Here is a 19561-nt window from a genome sequence, read left to right on the forward strand (position 1 = left end):
GCCACTTTCAGACCACGCTTACCGAGAGTAGATTCTGGTAGTGTGGTGGTCGGTCAGAATAATGTGGTCAGGTCACTTCGTTAAATTCTGGAGATTTGAGGTATTTTTCTGCAAACTGCGATTCAACTATGATGATCGTTTTCGTATTTCAGAGTGAGAAATTCCACCCATTTGAAATTTGCTCATTAGGAGAAATGGATAAGAGGATAATGAGTGTTACTGTAATGCATTTTAAGTGCAGTGTAAAAATGCATAGGTAAAGATTCTTTAGAAGTACATTAGCAATGATAAGTAACGACATGTATATCTACCGCCTTAAGTCCTCAGACGCGTATACATTTTCGTTGGTTTCAAATGTTTTTATCTGGATGCTGAAGCTAGAAAAATATCTTAGTCGAATGGGAGTTTTAATCTTTTTTAACGTTATCTGTTTAACGCCCAAAATCTGGGTTTAACATTGGCAGTGATGGCCATGGAATGGTAATTCATGCATGGATTGTGACCAAATTGGAATGCAACGCTAGAATAAATATGTATCAATGATTTCGTTATTTTACCGACGAGATCTTAAAGATGCGAATTTGTCTCAATAGTAATCGCCATGAAATATTCCAGTTCATAGTAGCAACGTATTTGATGTGGTATTGAGATATATCTGTCAGTAGTGATCAAAAATCTGGAACTACAATTAATAGTTCCAGATTTCGCATTACCGATGGAATTCTGGTGTTTGTCTCTCCCGGAAGCTTAATGGCGCTCCGCGGAATCTGTCAGCGTGGGAGGACGAGTGATGAGAAAGCCTGAGGATATTATCACGTCGACGGCTAAATCCTCGGATCTTTATTGCCTGTTCATTGAATGCCACTCCAGCCTCGTGGGCAGCTTTGAATTCAGCTGCGCTCAAAAATTTCTGAGTGAATCAAGACTCGACGCGAAATGATTTAGTGCAATTCGGTCTTGCGTAATTTAAGGTAATTAAATTGGTCCCGACACGGTTTTCTCTGACGTGGTCGTGTAAATACGTCCTCAAAATCCCTTCCCGCCGTTCCCTTGTGTAGTTGGCGAAGATAAAAAGCTTCATATTAGGTTACTTCAGGAAACGTACTCCATTTCATTAATGCCTTCCTTGCTGCTCTGTCCTTGGATACTTCATTCGTCTCCCTCCATTCATGATGCATTCTGTTTCGTTCCTCAGACCTCTCCTATTCCTCGTCTTGATAGACTTTTACACCACCATCACCCATGACACTATCGGTCAAACTCTTCTCTAAAACCGTTCAGTCTTCTCCCATATATCTGTTTGGTGGTTCGACTTTCATCCATTCTCTCAACATGGCCAAACTGACTCTGCACTTTATCTGACAATTTCTTCTCTGTTGGCCGCCAGTACTCCTCGAGGATCCTCCTTAACCACTGCATGTTAATCGACATTTATTTACTCCTGACAAACCAAAGTTAAGGTTCTACATAAAGTCAGTCAGTCTCTCGAGGTCACTCTCATGCGAAATGTTATGTTTTATGTGCTAAGAAGTGCAAAAAATAGATGCATTTGCCCTGCAGTGCCGATGTGGAACTCCTTAGTGTAAAAATGTTGGTGATCCAACCGTACTAGGTATATGCTCTTGTGTAGCATGATCTTCTGCACGTTCTGTGTAGTTGCACTATTAGGTACATGCATATACGATTGCTTCAGTGCAACGCGTGCTGTTGGTTTTCTCTCCAGACGCACGAATGGCGTTAGTATCCGAATTTGTTGGTATTGTTTCTGGAATACATAATTTTAAATGTATCCTATTTGATCTCTTTTCTTTAATTTCCGTGGAGGCGGGTAATTGATACTGTGGCGCCTGAAACTGTGACGGGGTGGAAGATAACCCTCTCGCCCCCCCCCTTTCCTGTTCCCTATGCATATGCATACAGAAATTCGTACGCATCTGTCTTTGTAACTAATTGGGTATCGAAATAATATGTCGATGTATACTTGGCTATAAATTGAATTGTATCGAAAATCTTATACGCTCGTCAGTGAGGCGGTGACTCCCTTTTTAACGAAGATATTAATGGTGATCATTTCCCATTGTCGCAAGAGTGTAATAGATAAATATTTTTATCTAACTTCCTTTATACGGTGGTGTTCACAATTGTGGAATCGTATCTGTGCCTGATAAGAAGATCAATGCGATTTTATCTATCTCAGGCTTTCCAAAACTTATAAAACTAGAATGGTATGGTAAAATACGTATAAAAGAGGGGCTCCACGCGAGAGAAGCATGATTCGGAGCCTCTGTTTTTCTTTACAGGAGAAGAGCTTTGGACATACCGGTTGTAGAGTTACAGGATTTTCATTTGGCAAGGCCTCGTGCCGAAATAATATAAACATATTTATTTCTTTTGTGGTTAAAACAAGTGTTAATCGAGAACAGATTTTACTTGTGAAAATGTACGCCAACTTTGGAACCACCGACATGCCTTTTTATGAATTCAAATAAATCGTGGTTTCATTTTATAAAAAAAAGTGTGTTTGGGGCTCCGCGAGCTCTCTTTCTGAGTTGGCGAATGTCCCGTAGCCAATTTAAATTGGGAGACGCAAGTCTACCGGATAAAGCCGTCTATCACGACGGCATTGCACTTTCGAACCGCCATCGTGGCTAGCTTTCATCAAGCTGCGTCGCTTACGCCGGGGTAGCTTAAATATCCACGGACTCCTCTTTCAATCAATGATGAATTTCTTACACCTCAACATTTGGCTGTAACCGTTCATGTTCACTAATTGACACAGTCGCCCGCGTGTATACGTACACCTTAAGATTGAATCTCACTCTCGAGTGTTCTTCACTGACGGAAAACGAATCGAACTATTCCTGAGGCTTTCGTTTGGCTCGCCAGTGATTGTCAGGTGCGAAATTCCCGTCGCGCTTTGGGGTGTGGTTACATCAGGCAACACTCCAGCAAATGTCCGTTCCCAATTGTGGACCGCGGTCGTCATAGCATGTTTAGGTTGTACTTACCTTTCTGTTATCTTCTTTTCGTTTCTGTCGGGATAGAAAACTGGTCCAGTATTTTTCAGAGGAAAAGTTCAGTATTGCAGAGGAAAAGCAACTGATACCGTGGCGAAATGATGGAGAACCATCAATTGACAATTTTGGATTCCGTTATTCACTTGCAAATTCTCGCATACAATTATTTTTTTGTGGGACTACTCACGATCAGAGTTCCTGGAGATCGGCACAGACACTCGGCGCGAATTGTTTCATCATTAGTGGCTTTCAGTTTATTTTATTAGCTATTTTTTTATTTTAAAGATCTACCGGCATGATACCCATTCGATTTTTTCCGATTTTCATACTTAGTTCCATGTGAACGAAATAGTGCATTTGTTATTAGGTCTCAGGGCTGCCGTTGCCATCACTCGTACAGGACTTGCTAAAACGATTCCGGGGTGTCGAATCTTTGGGTTAAAATATTCTCCAATCTAATGATAATTTACTGAAAACTGAAATGTTTCAATTTTTTGGAATAATTGAACAACCATTTGAATCTAATTGTCGACCGCCGCTAGATAATAGTATATGAGTATTTAGAGTGTGATAGGAATGGCTGCGCCGTCCCAATTAAGTCCCACATCATCAAATGGTGATAATTTTATTTTTAGTTGCGAACAGGGTAGGATATACGTACCAAGGATGCAATTATTTATTTTCTTACGGAGAAACAAGTGAAATTCTATGAAAACAGAGAAAAATACAGAGAAAATAATCATTAAGCCAAAGAGGCGGTCATCAGCGACACGTATAAGTTTCGGATCACGTTATCGATATGTTTTCATTAGCAAATCTAAATTTGTTTGACATATTTACGAATCATTCTAATTGCATTATATTGAAGCGCCCATCATATTTTTTTATTTTTCAATATCTACTTGCCGATTTTGTCGTAAATGTGCACTTTCCATCTCTCCACTGGCAGGATTAGGTCCGTATATTATTATTGCTTGCCATCGTTTTATAAGCTACCGAGAACGAGAATAAATTGAGTGACGTTATAAATGTGCATGACGTATTGGTAAGAAGCCGTGCTACTGTGGAAGTTGTCGTACTTGCTCTTGTAATGCGGTCGTAGTCTTGGTTCATAATTTTCGCTTCGATTCTTGCAAAATAAATACATCCATTCTTCCTTAAATGTAGGCCTTTTTTGCTGCTTTCGTGTGTGCCGTAAATGGTAACCATGTAGAACTATGTAGATGCACCTACCGTTTTTGCGGCTTATACATTTCAAGGGATACTTTTCAACGTGATGGAGTGTTTTCTTGCTTCTTATGAATCTATATGTGCTATTCATTTTACTCGTCACCCAACTGTATTAATCCCCTGGTTTCAGGCCCAACCTTGAGAGATCTCGTCTTGAGGGAAGAGTGAAAAACTTGGGGACCTCAAGAAAAATGAAATACTGCACGGTACTAGGCTACCGCACCGTGACACAGTTTTCGTGAGGTATCCAAAGTTTTTTTGTAATGTTAAAAAAATTTACTTTTTACAGTTTCACAATGTTTTACGAATTCAAATTACAAATTTCGCCTATTTTTTTAACGATAAATGGATAAAATGCAAGTCGTCAAGTTTATCCCCTCAGAGCAAGGTAGTTTGGTCTGCAAGAAGATTGGAAGGTTGCGATATCTATTTTTCAGCAAGGCCTGCCATTTCACTCCGAACCCATCTTTCGAAAAGTATTGAAAGAGAGCCAAGAAATGCCTTCTATATAAAAACATGTCCCTAAGCTCTTCTAGATTTTTTCAAACTCTTCACTCGTTTGTATCATCGTTATCTTAACATACCATCTATTATACATGGCGGAGATAGTGCAATAAGGCAATAGATTGTCAAGGACAGCCGTGTATTTTCAGAGATGTTGCCTAAAGAAAGTCACTATAGCTGCTGCGGTAGGGGATACTTAAAATTTAAAGCGAATCAATTACGGTCATTAGCGGTCTTCCTGTACCACATTGATATCATTTTACTATTCCCACTCCTCACGATCGTCATGCATAGATCAGATCTTACTTAAATCTGCCCGATTGTTTAGGATATTATTAATATTTTAATCTGAATTCCCTACAGTCCTACTCTTTCTGTTATTATGTTCTTATTGGGACTATTTTACACGTATTCCTTACATGCGTTGTCTCAAGGTGTGCCCAGTCTCTATGGTTCTTCTCTTTCTCGTCGTGCTGAATGGTATGTTTTTCCCTCTACCCTTCCGAAACCATCATTTCATATGTTATCCGTTCATTTGAGCTTCAGCATCCGACACCAACGTCAGGTTTCGAAGGTTCTCTTCATCCCCGATCTGATTTTTCAGTGGTCCATGTCTCTAAATGGTGTAGTGCCACACTCATGCTTTCACATGCTCTTTGGGCATGGTAGTTACATCGTCGGGGTAAAAGCCATCTTGAGCTTAAGATAATCTCTTGCTTGATTTCCATCGAGTTACCACCCCATTTTATGTTTATCCCGAGTTATGTGAAAGACTCAACTCATTCAAATTTCTTTTTTCTTAAAACAGCACCTGGCTACATTTTCTCCCTTCCCGCAATGGAATTTTAGTTATCTTAATGTTCACCTCCAAATAATATATCTGAAGTGCTTGATCCATTGTACTCAATAATACACGAAGGTCTTCTTAGTTCCCTGCTATTAGTGCAATGTCGTCTGCAAAAAGGAGCAGTCAATCGCGTCCCCGTGAGCCTTAAATGTCTTTTCCTCGTGATTCTTCCATGTCCTCATCCAAGTATACGTCGAATAGTGCTGGAAAGATGATGCATTGCTGTTGAACTTGAAAATGCATGCATGTTCCGAATTGTAATGAGAAGACAGTTCCAATTGGAAATGCTATTTCACATCCACGACCCAGGTTCCGACAAACTTTGTCATCAGGCACAAAAGTTGAAGAATGTGTTGGCACACAGGTCAAGGATTTGGAATAAAATTTCTTAGTGTGACTAACTTGTCTGATTATTAATCTTCGGGATGGATCAGTTCCGCGGAGGATAGCCTGAAAATTGTTTGTTTCTTCAAGCATGTGTTGTTGTACTGTGTACCGAAGGTTGGAAAGATCGGGTCTCGTGCGCGATCGGCCCTCTGAGCTCTGTCAATTCCGGAGGGGCTTATTTGTCGGGCAAGTGAGGTTCTTCCGCTTGTCCATCGGAGTCGACTCCATCCGGGAGAGAGAGAACAAGAGAGAGGGAGGGAAGCAGCCCTAAATGCGGCCCAAGCGCGCGCCGCCTGCTCTCGGCCTCGCCTTCGAAATGCTTCAGGGTCGCCACCGCCCGCCGCTTCTCGTTCTTTCGACGTCGCACTCAGGGACGTCGACTCGGGGGGATCAAAGTTCGAAACGCGGTGCGATTCACGGGGGCTAAACGAAGAAAGAAAACGCCCCGTGCGCCTTCCTTGCTCGACCTCACGCCCGCATCCAGGCAGGTCTCCTCTTCCTTCCCGTGAGATTTTGAACCTCACCTCGAACCCGCTCGACACTCAAAACTTATCTCCTTGTCCACTCTTACACACTGCTGCTGTTCTCTCTCTCTCCCTCCCTCTACTGTGGATCGGCCCTTGTTCCAATTATAGCCAAATGCGTGGGAGGGAGGGAGGGAAAGAGAGAAATAGAGAGAGATGGGAAATGGAAGGGGGAGAAGGAGGAAGAGGGCTCACGATGATGATGAGAAAGGGAGAATCGCTGAGTGAAAAAACGTGAAGGCTACAGTGCTGACGTGTATTTTTTTATTTCCTCGCTGGTTACCGTAGGACAGTCCCGTGAATGAATTTGCGCAGTTAAACCTGAGGGAAGGGAATCAACATGGCTGTGTGGTCCTTTCGATTCGTGGAGCGGTCTTGATTCACGTTTTTCCTTGGCTTTGGCAGCATTTTTTTCTCCACAGGGACGCTTGGGGAGGGCGAGGGTACGCATTTAGAAAGAAGCTGTTTTGGGATACGTTATGCATACCAGGGCGAAGTTAGGAATTTTTTTAATGGTGTGACGAAAAACGTTGACAAAACATTCGCCATATCGGTAGAGAGAGGTACAGAAGAAAAACGTTTTTTTGATAGGCTGAATTCCAACCAGTCATGTTTGAGTTCTAAGTATGCAAAACTGTTAAGAGAAACGTAGTGGTGACTATTTTGGGTAAAGATGAAACGAGTAATTTTCCTTATGCAACCGTATTTTGTATGCTCTAAGTAGATGCATGGCAGATGTGATGTTTGTTCAGGTATCTAATCAGATTTGTTCAGTTCCTAGTTCCATATGGGAGGTATATGAGAGAAACCTGTATGAAAAAATAATCATGACAATGTGAGCCCATCATCAATTAACTGTATTTTTATTGTCTTCGATGTATGAAATCAGAATCTGAAAATTGAAGCCTTCTCATGAGCAATGGATGTAATAGCTAATGGATGAAATATTTCCGTTTCAAACTTGGACAACTGTTGTTCATTTTTTTGCATTTTAATAAGAATACAAGTAAAAGGTTACAGTTCCGAAGCCTAATAAAATCCTAAGTGTACATTGCCAATTAGGAATAACGGCTAATAATAGCTTATAAATAAATGTGTAGTGAAATATAGTCATTCAAAATAATTTTATGTACTTTTAAATTGCATTGTCTAATTTTTTATGCCAATTTCTGCTCTAGGTATACTTAGCCAAATCTATTCTGAACTTTTCAGTTAGTTACTTTGTATTTCAGTCAAGCCAAGAAGAATTTTTAATTCTTACAGGTTTCTCACCTATTCATTGTGCAGCGTGACAGATTTAAAAGCGTTAGTTAACTTTGGAAAGATAGTTTCATATTCACTTGGCCAAGATTTTTCTCTCTGCATAAATGGCATAGGTACAGCAACAAAATATTTTCCATGCTCATATGTAGTTAGCCTGTGATCACAGAATCATGTGAATGAGGAAGGATTGTTTTCAGTTACAGTGTATTAATGAACAACTGTGGTACCAGTTTGTTGTTACTTAAAATATAATGATTGGTAATGTTGGTGGTTCTTTTCGATTTTTATAGAAATATTTGTAATTGTGTTAGCTTCTGTCATTTTTCAAACAAACCTCATTGTGATCAGGTTTAGAATTAAACTGTTAGGTAAAGGTGAACCGATTGCTTTGAATCTGAGATTACATTTATCGTGTTCTATAATGGAAGGAAACAGGTAGTTAGGACTGAGCCATTGACTTGCATGCTCAAATTCAGGTTAATTAATAAGTGCAATAGTTGGTTCTTCTGAAATGTAATGAATAGAAAAATAGTATAGTAATATTAATGATGCCCTAAATGTTAACATACCATTTTGGATGGGTTTATTTAAATTAAATTTGGTAGTGGTATTTTATTAAGGATCTTTTTTTCCGTTTCAGTCACATAACGCGAACCACAACATGGGAAGATCCGAGAAAAAGTCTTGCTGTACAAGTGCAACGCCAGCAACAGGTGGCCTCTGCGAATCCAAATTCAGATGTAGTTGGTAAGCAATTTTGTAATTCATTGCAAATAAGTCATGTATTCTCATTAGTATACACTGGTAAATGAATGAATTAATAATTATACACTTCCTGGTGCATGAGGTAACCATAAAATTGTAAGAGGCATTACAAGACCCAATCGCTTCTCATAATTTTGTGGTATATTAGCCCTATAAATTCATTTTATTCACACTTTCACTGTCTATGTCATTTCCACTTCATTGCAGTTTCTATATCAAGTACTGATAATTTATCCTACCATTTGTATGTGGAAAAGGCTATTGGGAACTCATTTCTCATTAATGTTGTATTGCTACTATTAAAAGGTTGTAACATGAAAACCCAATCCTCATGACAACCTCATTGGTCCTCCTTAAGGTGCAGTTGTGTACAAATCCTTTGAATGCAATCATGTGATTGCATGATTATTTGAGGTGTCTATTCTCAGAGGCTATTTTCAATTTCCTCTCTTCATAAGGATGCCACGAAAAAAAGCAAACAAGTAGTTATGTACTTTGTTCTTGAATACACTATATGAGAATGTGGAACGCACCACAAACCACATTCTAGTAATTCTAAATATTCGATAAATATTGGGTTTTATAAATGAAAACAGAAGGTAATAATTAGTAAAATAGTAAGCATCAAAATTCAGGTTGTCCAAATTGTATAGCTTTTATATCTTTTGTATGTTTTTGCAAATATTCTGATTTGCACAACTTTCATGCTGCCACTCAGCCTCCCATTTCTGTGCAAACCCATTTGCTTAGAATTTGTATTGCAACAGTTTAACACTAGAACTAGCTTATGCACTATTAATATATTTTATATTTAGCCATATTTATTGTGTATTTATGTACATAAACTTTGGTTTTCTTGTAAGCAGCTAAGGGAAGAAAGCTTAAAATACTTTTTTCACATGTATATAAAGATATACCGATATGGCTTCACGCCGTAAGAATCTAATATTTCAAGGTGAACTGCAATTCCAGGCGTTTTTATTGATATTATTCTGAAAACTAACAAGTTTTTTGATTCCACTTATCTTCAACACAATGTTGAAGTTGGTCATGCCATTCTTATGCCTTGTCTTCTAACATATTTATTAAGCCTAAGGTTTTGCAGGTAGCTACAATAAATGTGAAAATGTGGGTTAATACCTTTTAGGTAAAATGTATCAGTGGATATTCACTAGGGAAGGAATGAGTTAAAATGAATTAGAGGAAGAAGGAAGCAAAGAGGGCTGCTGGCTTACCAGAAGCCCGTCAATTGAATCTCTATTAATGAAGTTCCCAAGGGTAGTTTATTGTATTCTATCAGAAGGCACTCGGTATTAATGATGTTTTCAATGAACACCCTATCAGGAACTGGAATGCTATCAGAGCATTTGCCATCCCCAGTAACCAAACTTGAATTGTCAGTTTGAGAATCCAGAACATTAACCTTCCCCAATCTGGTTTTCAAATTGCTTGAAAACCCAGGTACCTCTGGGCTTTTTGGTTGTATAGTTCAACTTGGTTATGGTTGCCTTAACTTCAAAAGGCCCTTGGCTATAATATCTAATATTGGATCATACATATAAAATTTCTGATAATGATGTTTTTCAGCATCTATCATAAAGGCAGTATGAAATGAATAAGTAGTTCATTGCAACACCTTGGACTTAGGGCCAAAACCTACATATAGGTATGTAACTGTGGACAGCATATTATTAAAAATTTACATGAGAGGTTTCTGGAGGGCATACACATTTCTTGGTTTGTAGCATCCTAGGATAGACACATTTACCAGGAGATGTTAAGGTGATTAATCAGAAGGCCTAGGTAGTAAAGTAGAGCTTCAGGCTGGAGTTCCTTACATTATGAAAAGAGCAGTTGGCTACTGACAAGGGGATCCAGGTGATGACTCTAGACCCCTCAACTGTACCTGGCTGTATGATTTTCCAGGTAAAAGAGATCTTTATGTGAAACTGTGACAAGGGAACGCTCACCTCCCTACTCTGATGTATAATTTCACATACCATATTGCACTGTACTTAAGGAGCTCTACCCAAACTTGTCACACCATCCTTTAGGTTGACTACTGCTGGGAAGCATTTGTTATGTCAACCATATTAATCTATTTTAGTTGTATTTTATCCTTGTTCTAATGTTGTATTGAGAAACAAAAAGTCAATATTTTCAAATGACCTGCCATTGCCATGGTCAAAAAATCAACAGGTTATGAGCATATGAATTCTGGCTCTGCTGGTTAATGTGCCAATGTAGTGACCCAAGGATGATATTGGAAACCTTATGGTAAAATTCGAAGATGGCAGATGGAATATGAAATTGATTGGAGGAGTCTTGGAAGGTACTCCATCTTTCCCAAGACAATTGTCATCCATGGTCACTTCAAGTGCAAGCAGAATCAGTGGAGGGAAACTGCTTGCAGGCCATCCACCTGGTTTGTGAAGGAGAAGAGTACTTACATTCTAAACAATGAAAATTGTCACTTTTAAAATTCAATTGGAGAAAACTCTTAATTGTCTTCAATTACTATTATTATTTTACCATTCAAACCCTAAAGAAAATATATAAAATTGTTTGTGTTTCTGAAGCTAATGGATCAAAATTTTGATTTTTAAAGAAATAGATATTGATGTGAATCAGGTGTAATTTTAGTCGCTGAAACAAAAAAATGGAATTTATAATAATGAAAAAAATAGTAACATAAAAAGAGACCTCATTTAAATTTCATTTCTGTTAAGCCAATCGAATCCAAAATCCTAATAGAATTCTGATGAGAATCTTATGCTATTGTAAATGTCTAATATGAAAAGGTCATCTTCATTCATTATCTCAATTGTATGCTTAAACATGGACTCTTATGATTATTTAGTCAGAATTTTTCCATGGTCTCAAAAACCATGTTTCTATTAAAATCACATATTCCTGATAAATTGGTAATCATAGGTAGTTAAAATTTGTAAAAAAAAGATGTTAAGTCTGCAGTTAATCCACTGAAAAAGTTATTTCTTCCCCAAATATGCAATTGTTTATTGCCTCATCTCTGGATGTTCTCCAATTTTCATCATGTTTTGAGTTGATTGTAGAAATAATGCTTAATGGATGAGATCTTTTCTTCCGTTTAGTCTACCTGCTTGGACATTAAATCTAATGATAATTTTGTCATTACACTATGCCTTTTTTCTCATCAACCACATCACATGCCGATGAAAGACACGCTGGCTAGTGACATCAATGTACATTATGTGATGGTCAAATTTGGAACTGATGTGTTTTGCATTTAGTAAGTTTTGTGTAAAATGTGAATTATTTAAATTTATTTTACCAAAATTTTATTTGACTGTCATTTATAATTTTTTATTGCCATCTTTATAATGTATATTTTCTTACAGGTGTGGGGTCTGTAGCTGGGGCCCTTCCTGATGGTTGGGAGCAGGCAGCTACTGCAGAAGGAGAGATATACTTTATCAACCACCAGACTAGAACCACGTCATGGTTTGACCCACGAATTCGTAAGTATTTAAGTGTATTTAAACTAAACCACATTTCACTTAAAATTCATTTTCATGCTTTTCATATTGCCCATAAAATATGAGGAAATTATCACTTTCTAATTCTTGTTTTTAAATGCTAAAAGCTATCAATTACAATGTGGTTTTAACATTGGAAATACAGGACTCCATTTTGATTTCGTGGCACTAATAGATACCAATTTCTTCCGTAGTTTTCAATGGAACCTGAAGATCTTCTGTGATGTTTGTTAATTTTAAGAGTAGTTTATGACAAATAATTTTTCCAACATGATTTGATAAAAGTTTGCATAGCATATGCTTAGAAATATGGAAGGTGATCTAATTGACCACTAAAAGCTTGCCACTGTGTGCTTTTCATAAAAGTTGATCTTGTGATTCTGATACAGAATCTGAAAGTAAAAGTGATGAAATTGATATCAATTAAATTGTAACAAATCAAATATTTAATGAATAGTACTGTATTTTTTGTAGATTATATACATTTTATTTGTACCAGCTATGTACACAATGTGGTAGACACTGATTGAGTGAACTGGTATCTATTTTAAAAGTTTATAAATTAAATAAATACATGATAATGAGAACATGCAATTATTTGCTCACAATAAACAATATTGGAGCCTAAACCCAGGTTAGACCTTAGCTACAGTAATACCTGAGCAATGGAAATAAATTTGATAGAGTGCTATGACTTTAATTGGTCTTGAAGGTGGCATAATTATCTGGTGCATGTGTTTTGATTATGTATGAGATGTACGCAAACTGTTTACAACTCCACTACATTCTCTTCGTAAGTTATCATCACTTGTCAGAAGAAGCTGTGATTTCAGTTGGAGATTTCAGAAGTGATCAAAAATCATCTATAGGAAATGAAAATGATTTTAGTATGAGAGCTGATGAAGACGTTAGTAATTCAGAGAACAGAAAAATGCATTATTATCTCTTTTGGTCTTCAGGACATGAGATGCTTCCAAAAGTGCCCCACTAAAATTGCATTAACATTGGAGAACATTTATGTGATTGCGATTGTCCCACTGAGTTTGGACAATTTTGTGCAAGCTCTCATTGGTACATAAATTAGGAGAAAGCATTGACTTTGACAATCAGGCAGGAAGACATGCAACTCAAAAAGTCCCTCCAGATTGACACCAAAAGCAAAGAGAAGTACAGAAAACAATGATTTTCCAAGCGCTTTAAGGACTTATGATTGAAAGGAATTTGTTGGCCCAGATCCATCATTTAAATGGAGGCCAAAAATCAATGTGATGGAGATACAATACTTCTTTCTTCAGCTGTACAAGAGAATGTCATCAAATGTATGCACTTGCATGATATATGGTTCTCACAACATCCTACGAAATAGTTTTTGGAAAAAAATTGGGGTCCAGTGAATTTTGTAAACTGATGGCTTTGGATAGGTTTTTAGAAAAAAATATAAGTATCTGTCTGCATTTGGACTTGCATCTGGACGAGAGTGTGTAAGTTTGGAATCTTGTAAAGAGTGATACATTTAAGATTGAGGAGCTGAAATCTTAAATTTGGAATCCATTCATTTGATAATACATTGCAAATGATAAGCTAAGCTCATATATAGACATTGATGAGTAAATCTTTCCGTCAAAATTATGCTGTCCATTCATGCAATGTCTCCTCATGAAAACAGACAACTTGAAATAAAATATTGGCTAGTCATAGAGGTGGTCAAAAATACTTAGTGAACAGGTTATGATACCTAGTCAAGGCTGATGATCATTCAGCAGGTGTTCTTCTTGGTCAATTCTTTAATCTCCTTTGCTATCAGCTTCACAAAGCAATGAAATTTGATATGACCGTTGATATTATCTTAACCACCTTTTTTGTGAATGAGTTGAGGAAAAATATGACTCTTGTTAGAACATTGAATCATGGGAAATTTAACAGGCTTTTTTTCCTGTTAAACATAATGGAGATGTAGTCTATGAACCCCAATTGTTGAGACATAAAGATAGGCATTTATGATTTAATCAAAATAATGTCAATGAAAATTTATTCTGAGCTCCCTTCATCTATCTGTTGTGATAAGCATCATTCAACAAAATATTCCCAGTCTCTTAGTACAATTTTACTATGTTTGATGCCTACTGTTGTCCAAATGGAAAGAAGTACACTGTAAACAATGTAATTTCCTTTTATACTTGTAGACCATCTTTTTGGACCTTAAGGTGCATCATGGGGAGTGTTAGGGAAATGAATATGCATGAGTGAAAATGCTCCAGGGTAAATGGCAAACCGGTTTTGTCAAAAAATAACAAAACAGTAGATACTTGTGATCACTGTAGAATACCTGAATATGGGAACTTTATGATTGATGTGGAAACAAGCAAACAGTCAATTTGAAGCAAAAATTCGCTCACGTGCACAATAAATGTTCATTTGTTTCTGTTTCTAAGTTTTTAAGGGTAATATATTTGAATCAGTGATCTTCCCCAGGTAGCTATGTTTTTAGTGAAGGGTAAACATAATTCTCTAATACACATATATTTTTTCTTAAGTATCTGTTAATATACTAGCAAAAAATAAAATGCAATTGAAAAATGACCTCGCCTTTTTTCCTTATTTCTTTATCTGACAAATAATTATGATTTATTCACAGTAATATGCAAATTGAAAAGAGTATTATTATGTGGTGTTAAACTTACCTGTATGTAATAATGTACTGATATACAAATATTTAGTTTTGCATAGCTAAGCTTAGTTACTTCAAAAATATCTATGAACTCTAAGAAGCACCAACCACATCAGTTAACCAAGAAGTTGCTTTGATAGTTGAGGGTTGAGTTTACCTTGTACTCTATGGTATGTGAAATTTGTACATCAGATGGCCAGGCCAGTTCTTTTCCCAGTGATTTTTCTGGAACATCTCATACTCAAAAAATCACACATCTTGGTGGAACTGAGTCTGTTCTAAGTCACTGTGAATCTAACCCAGTCCCACCAGTAGTAGCTGAGCACCCAGCTCACCTGTTCACTACATCCTTGAGCAAAGTTATTGACAGCTCAAATATATAATATACATGTAATTCATTGAACTGCATAATTTTAATTTGGTTGGTGAAGTTTTACTGGCAATCATTATTTCATAGGTTTGTACAGAATGCCATGGTAAAAATGTTTAATGAAGCAAAGCTAACACAGGATGTGTGTGTGTATGACTATCCGATAACTTGCGGGTCAAAATGACTGCACTTCATTATTCTAAGTGTGCAGCACAGTTTTATTAACCATAAGCAAGTTAGTATGGGTTTCACATTGGGCGCACAAATACCTAAGCATCAGTAATCATTATGATGCGTTCAAATCACTGTTATGTTTCAGTTGCACATGGAACAGCAAAAATTTGCCAAAAGTTCAAAGGCTTCATTTTGAAAATCTGAAAGAAAATTCCCGAAAATTGCTTTCAGAACCTACTGACAACAAATGCAAGAGCTGCAGTACAAACTGTATTGAGTGTGCATTTTTTAAATTACTCTGTGGTATTTTTGAGAAAAGGGAATTTATAAACGTGGATTTGTGTGTATTTAAAAATTTATGAGTTAGATATTTGAATATACCAGTCTGGAATATTACTACTTAATATATATGGGGTGTGTATATTTTTGAGGATTACCCATTACTCAGTCATGTTCATAATTCGAAAATACATGACAAAATTTTTTCTTTCAACAGCTATTCACCTTCAAAGACCGGCAGTACTTCAACAAACACAACAAGCTTCAGAAGTCACAGGTACAAACTGGAGCCATCGGCATTCAAGCACTTCCAGCCCCACGTCCCCCTCCTCCCCATCTGCTGCTCGACAGAATGCCCAGGTGTGCCAACAGAAACTCCGTCTTCAGAACTTAGAAATGGAACGTGAAAGGCTGAAGATGAGACAACAAGAAATAATTAGAAAGGTCAGGAAAATTACAAAACTGAAATATCTCTCAAGTTATATTTCATATCATTTATAATAATCTATATCATTCCCTCCATGAAACAATGTGTGTGTGTGGCAAGAGAACCTGTATGCTGTATAGATTACAACTGATTGTTCGCCAACTGATTGTTCGCTCTAATCTAATCTTTCAATTATATCGCAGTAAATTAAAACTAGGAAACTGTCCTAAGGAATGACAGAAACTTAGGTGTGTGACACATTATGTTCATATTTTTTTTTCTGTTAAGAGTCCACCTCAAAATAAAAACACATTGGAGGTGTTTTTCATGGCAATCCTTAAGGTTTGGGGCAATTTGAGAATTTAAGCCACCTATTTTTCATTTGAGATAGCTTGGTGATTATGAATATATTTAAGTAAGCAGTTAATATGCAAGCAATAGCAAATGGCAAATTGGAAGCATTTTTGATTTTTATGAATATGGTATGAGTGTGTATTTTATATAGTTAGATTGTTATGCAATAAAATTTACACAAGTCAAGCAATATTGAGAATTAATGCAGAGAGCTAAAACATTAACAAAGTGTTAATGTTAATGAGAATCAAAATTACATGTGACATTTACTTTTTCTGACCTGCATTCATTAAAGCTTTTTATTTTGAATTGACAAGGGACTGAAACATATGGGCTTTAAAATGTTTATTTATAAATCAATTCTGTATTTGGTCATTAAAATCCCAATATCATTGTAACTGTTCATTAAAATCCATAAAAAATTGACCTTGGAAATTTTATATTCAATTTTCTCGGCTACTTTGAGTAAGATAGCACTTACCCTCTTGATTATTTAATAAAAGAAATAAAAAATTAATACCTTTGGGTGTGAATTGGTGAACAGTGGACATCTGTCTACATAACCAACATAATTTGTGTAGTTTTCAAATTAGATGTTATTGCATCGTCTTTTTTCAATTTTTTTCCTGACACCTGGAATCTTGCACCACAGTGACCTCTGCTTCTTGAGCTATGGCAAAATACTCTTTTATTGTCACAGAATGAGGCTCTGCACTTAGACAGGCCTGATGCTCTCATATTTTCCAAGATTTTTTACTGGATAACACATGAATCTCATAAAATATCCTAATCAAATTGATCTCTTACTCTTTTGACCATACAGTTGCTTTTAATTTCTCTTGCTAGTTTCTATGATTTTTTGATGAATTATGTGTGTTATGATATAAATATTTTTTTAATGGAATAAGATTATCAACCGAAAAAACACACCTTACCATTGGTATCACCTATAAAAGTAATAAAATTAATGGTTGACATGCAAATTTAAGGGAATAATAAGTTCATTAAGTTGAGGCAAGAAAATGGGAGTAGATTATAGGCTTTTGAGATGCGAGTGTGGAGGAGGACGAAAACAGTGAAATGGAAGGAAGTGTAAACTAATACAGAGTGCTGGGCAAGGTGAAGGAGTAGTGAGGGGTGTTGTGAAAAATAAAAAGATGAAGTTGAGCAGAAAAGATTGAAGCTGGGCATTTTGAGAGATGTTGGAATGTTGAAGCCATGAAAGAGATGAGAACATAAGGCAAGCTAGGTATGGAGAGCAGAAGAATAGGCTGTTGGCCAGAATGAAGAGAGAAAGGAAGTATGCTGAATTTATGAAGGGTCTATTTTAGTGTAGTGTGTCAGGTTGTCTTGTTAGGTAATGTTGGGAAAAATAACTGTTGTTAGTCTGTCTCCATCTTTTAAAGTATTAAGCATTGCGTTACAAGTCTAAAAGAAAATTGCCGTTTCAGATAAAACCTCTAAAATTGATATTTTAGTCTACCCTGCACCAAACACCATACTGAATTCACTTAAATGCGAACAAAAATTAAAATCTTGGAATTCATGGCAAAGTGTGTGCTTCATCTCACCACCATGTCATGGCATGTGTGCCATGACAGTGGTTGGACGACCTTCGCCTACAACACTAATTCATTGCATTAGAACCATGAACACTTTATGTTATCTTGATTCATAGCCATATTGTACCAAACACATTGGAAGTCTTATAAAGTTGTAAAGCAACACAATAGACTCATAAGGAGAAAATGACCTAATGCCAACTGGCACCTAATCTACATTTTCCACAGATGTTCCCAGAGATCATTAAGTAACACATATTATTTTCTTGCAGTAAAATGGTATACACATACATTTTATTTATTCATTCAATTTTTGTAAATTCTCTGGTAGAGCTGTATTTATTTGTATTCCATTTTTTATTGTTGCTTGGTACTACTGTTTACTGTTGAAGATATTGAAATCACTAGGTGCATGCTATGACATCCATGTATGCATTAATTTAGCATGCAGTTAATTGGAAAAATTTTACATTAAACTTGAAGGTTGGGTTTAGCATCATGGATTGAATTTCATTTGATCCAATGTTGGTTTCGGATTGAGTATACTTTGATATGGACTGATATTTCATGACTATAGCATGCATTGATACTCATTGGATGCCTTTCATTTTCTCATCTAAATGGTGGACAACTTGCCATCACATATCAGCAGCAGGAAATGATGCTGAGGCAGTCAGTTGTGGAGGATCCATCAGCATCTGCTGATGGCACTGGTGTATCTGGAGGATCTCAAGGGAGTGCCAATGCAGGAACTGATCCATTTTTGGGAGGTCCCACAGACCATTCAAGACAAGAGTCTGCAGACAGTGGTCTTGGAATGGGCAATCCATATTCCCTGCCCCATACTCCCGAGGATTTCCTGTCAAACATGGATGACCATATGGATGGTGTAAACGGTGAGTACTTAATCTTAACCTCATTAGAATCCATAGAGAATTTAATATGGGTAAGTGGATTCCCCAGCATGATTGATCCCAGTTTGAATTCTCATCAAATAAATACATTGTTTATTTTAATTCATTGCTCATGTTCCATTACCAATTCAATGAACAGTAAAACCTTGTGATATTTTAATTCAAAGGGCCAAAAATAATCACCTTTGGAGTATTCATGTTTGAAACAAATGAATTTTAGAAAAAATTCTTTTTATCCTGTATTTAGGCAGAAAAATTGTGGTGGCATTTTGTTTGCCCATAAGCATAATAGAAACATTGACTAGGCAGGCTTGTGAATAATATCTCTACAATATATTGAGGAAAGGAGCACTTATTTTCATGATTACCTATTAAAAACAATGACTGAATTAATCTAGGCATTTGTTAATAGCCACTTTCAGTATAGAGTAGAAGGGTAACCTTTATAAAAAAGCAGTGTCTCATAGGGTATTCAAATGAGTTTGGATATATGATGCTTCTGGTCTTGAGTGAGGAGAAGAGTGAGCACTTGATGGCGTCCATGTTTTTGTTTAGTCTCTTCCATGCCATTATAACTTGTTCCTCCCACCACATAAGGTTACCAATTCTGCCTTCATCTTCCATCCCAAGTGCAGCCACTCAGGAAAATCATGAAATCTTACAAAGTTCTGTAATTAATCAATTTATTCAAAAATCAGGAGGTAATGGAGAAACTATCTGAGTTCAAAGAAAAATTTAGAAATTTAGGGGATCAGGAA

At 36.7% G+C, this 19561-nt stretch overlaps 1 protein-coding gene across 2 annotated transcripts in view; it reads left to right on the forward strand.

Annotated features, from left to right (window-relative positions):
• yki (Transcriptional coactivator yki) overlaps positions 1 to 19561 on the forward strand; it is a 126500-nt gene that overhangs the window by 95486 nt on the left and 11453 nt on the right. Inside the window, exons 2-5 of one of the 2 annotated variants that reach the window (XM_071585400.1) lie at positions 8413 to 8519; positions 11918 to 12037; positions 15764 to 15990; positions 18539 to 18785. In XM_071585400.1, coding sequence (XP_071441501.1) covers positions 8413 to 8519; positions 11918 to 12037; positions 15764 to 15990; positions 18539 to 18785 — 701 coding nt within the window. The remainder of the gene's footprint in view (positions 1 to 8412; positions 8520 to 11917; positions 12038 to 15763; positions 15991 to 18538; positions 18786 to 19561) is intronic. The other variant, XM_071585401.1, reaches the window with a different exon arrangement.

The sequence above is a fragment of the Hetaerina americana genome, unplaced genomic scaffold (genome assembly GCF_022747635.1).
Source record: "Hetaerina americana unplaced genomic scaffold, ioHetAmer1.1.p SCAF_2, whole genome shotgun sequence".
Lineage (NCBI taxonomy): Eukaryota > Metazoa > Arthropoda > Insecta > Odonata > Calopterygidae > Hetaerina > Hetaerina americana.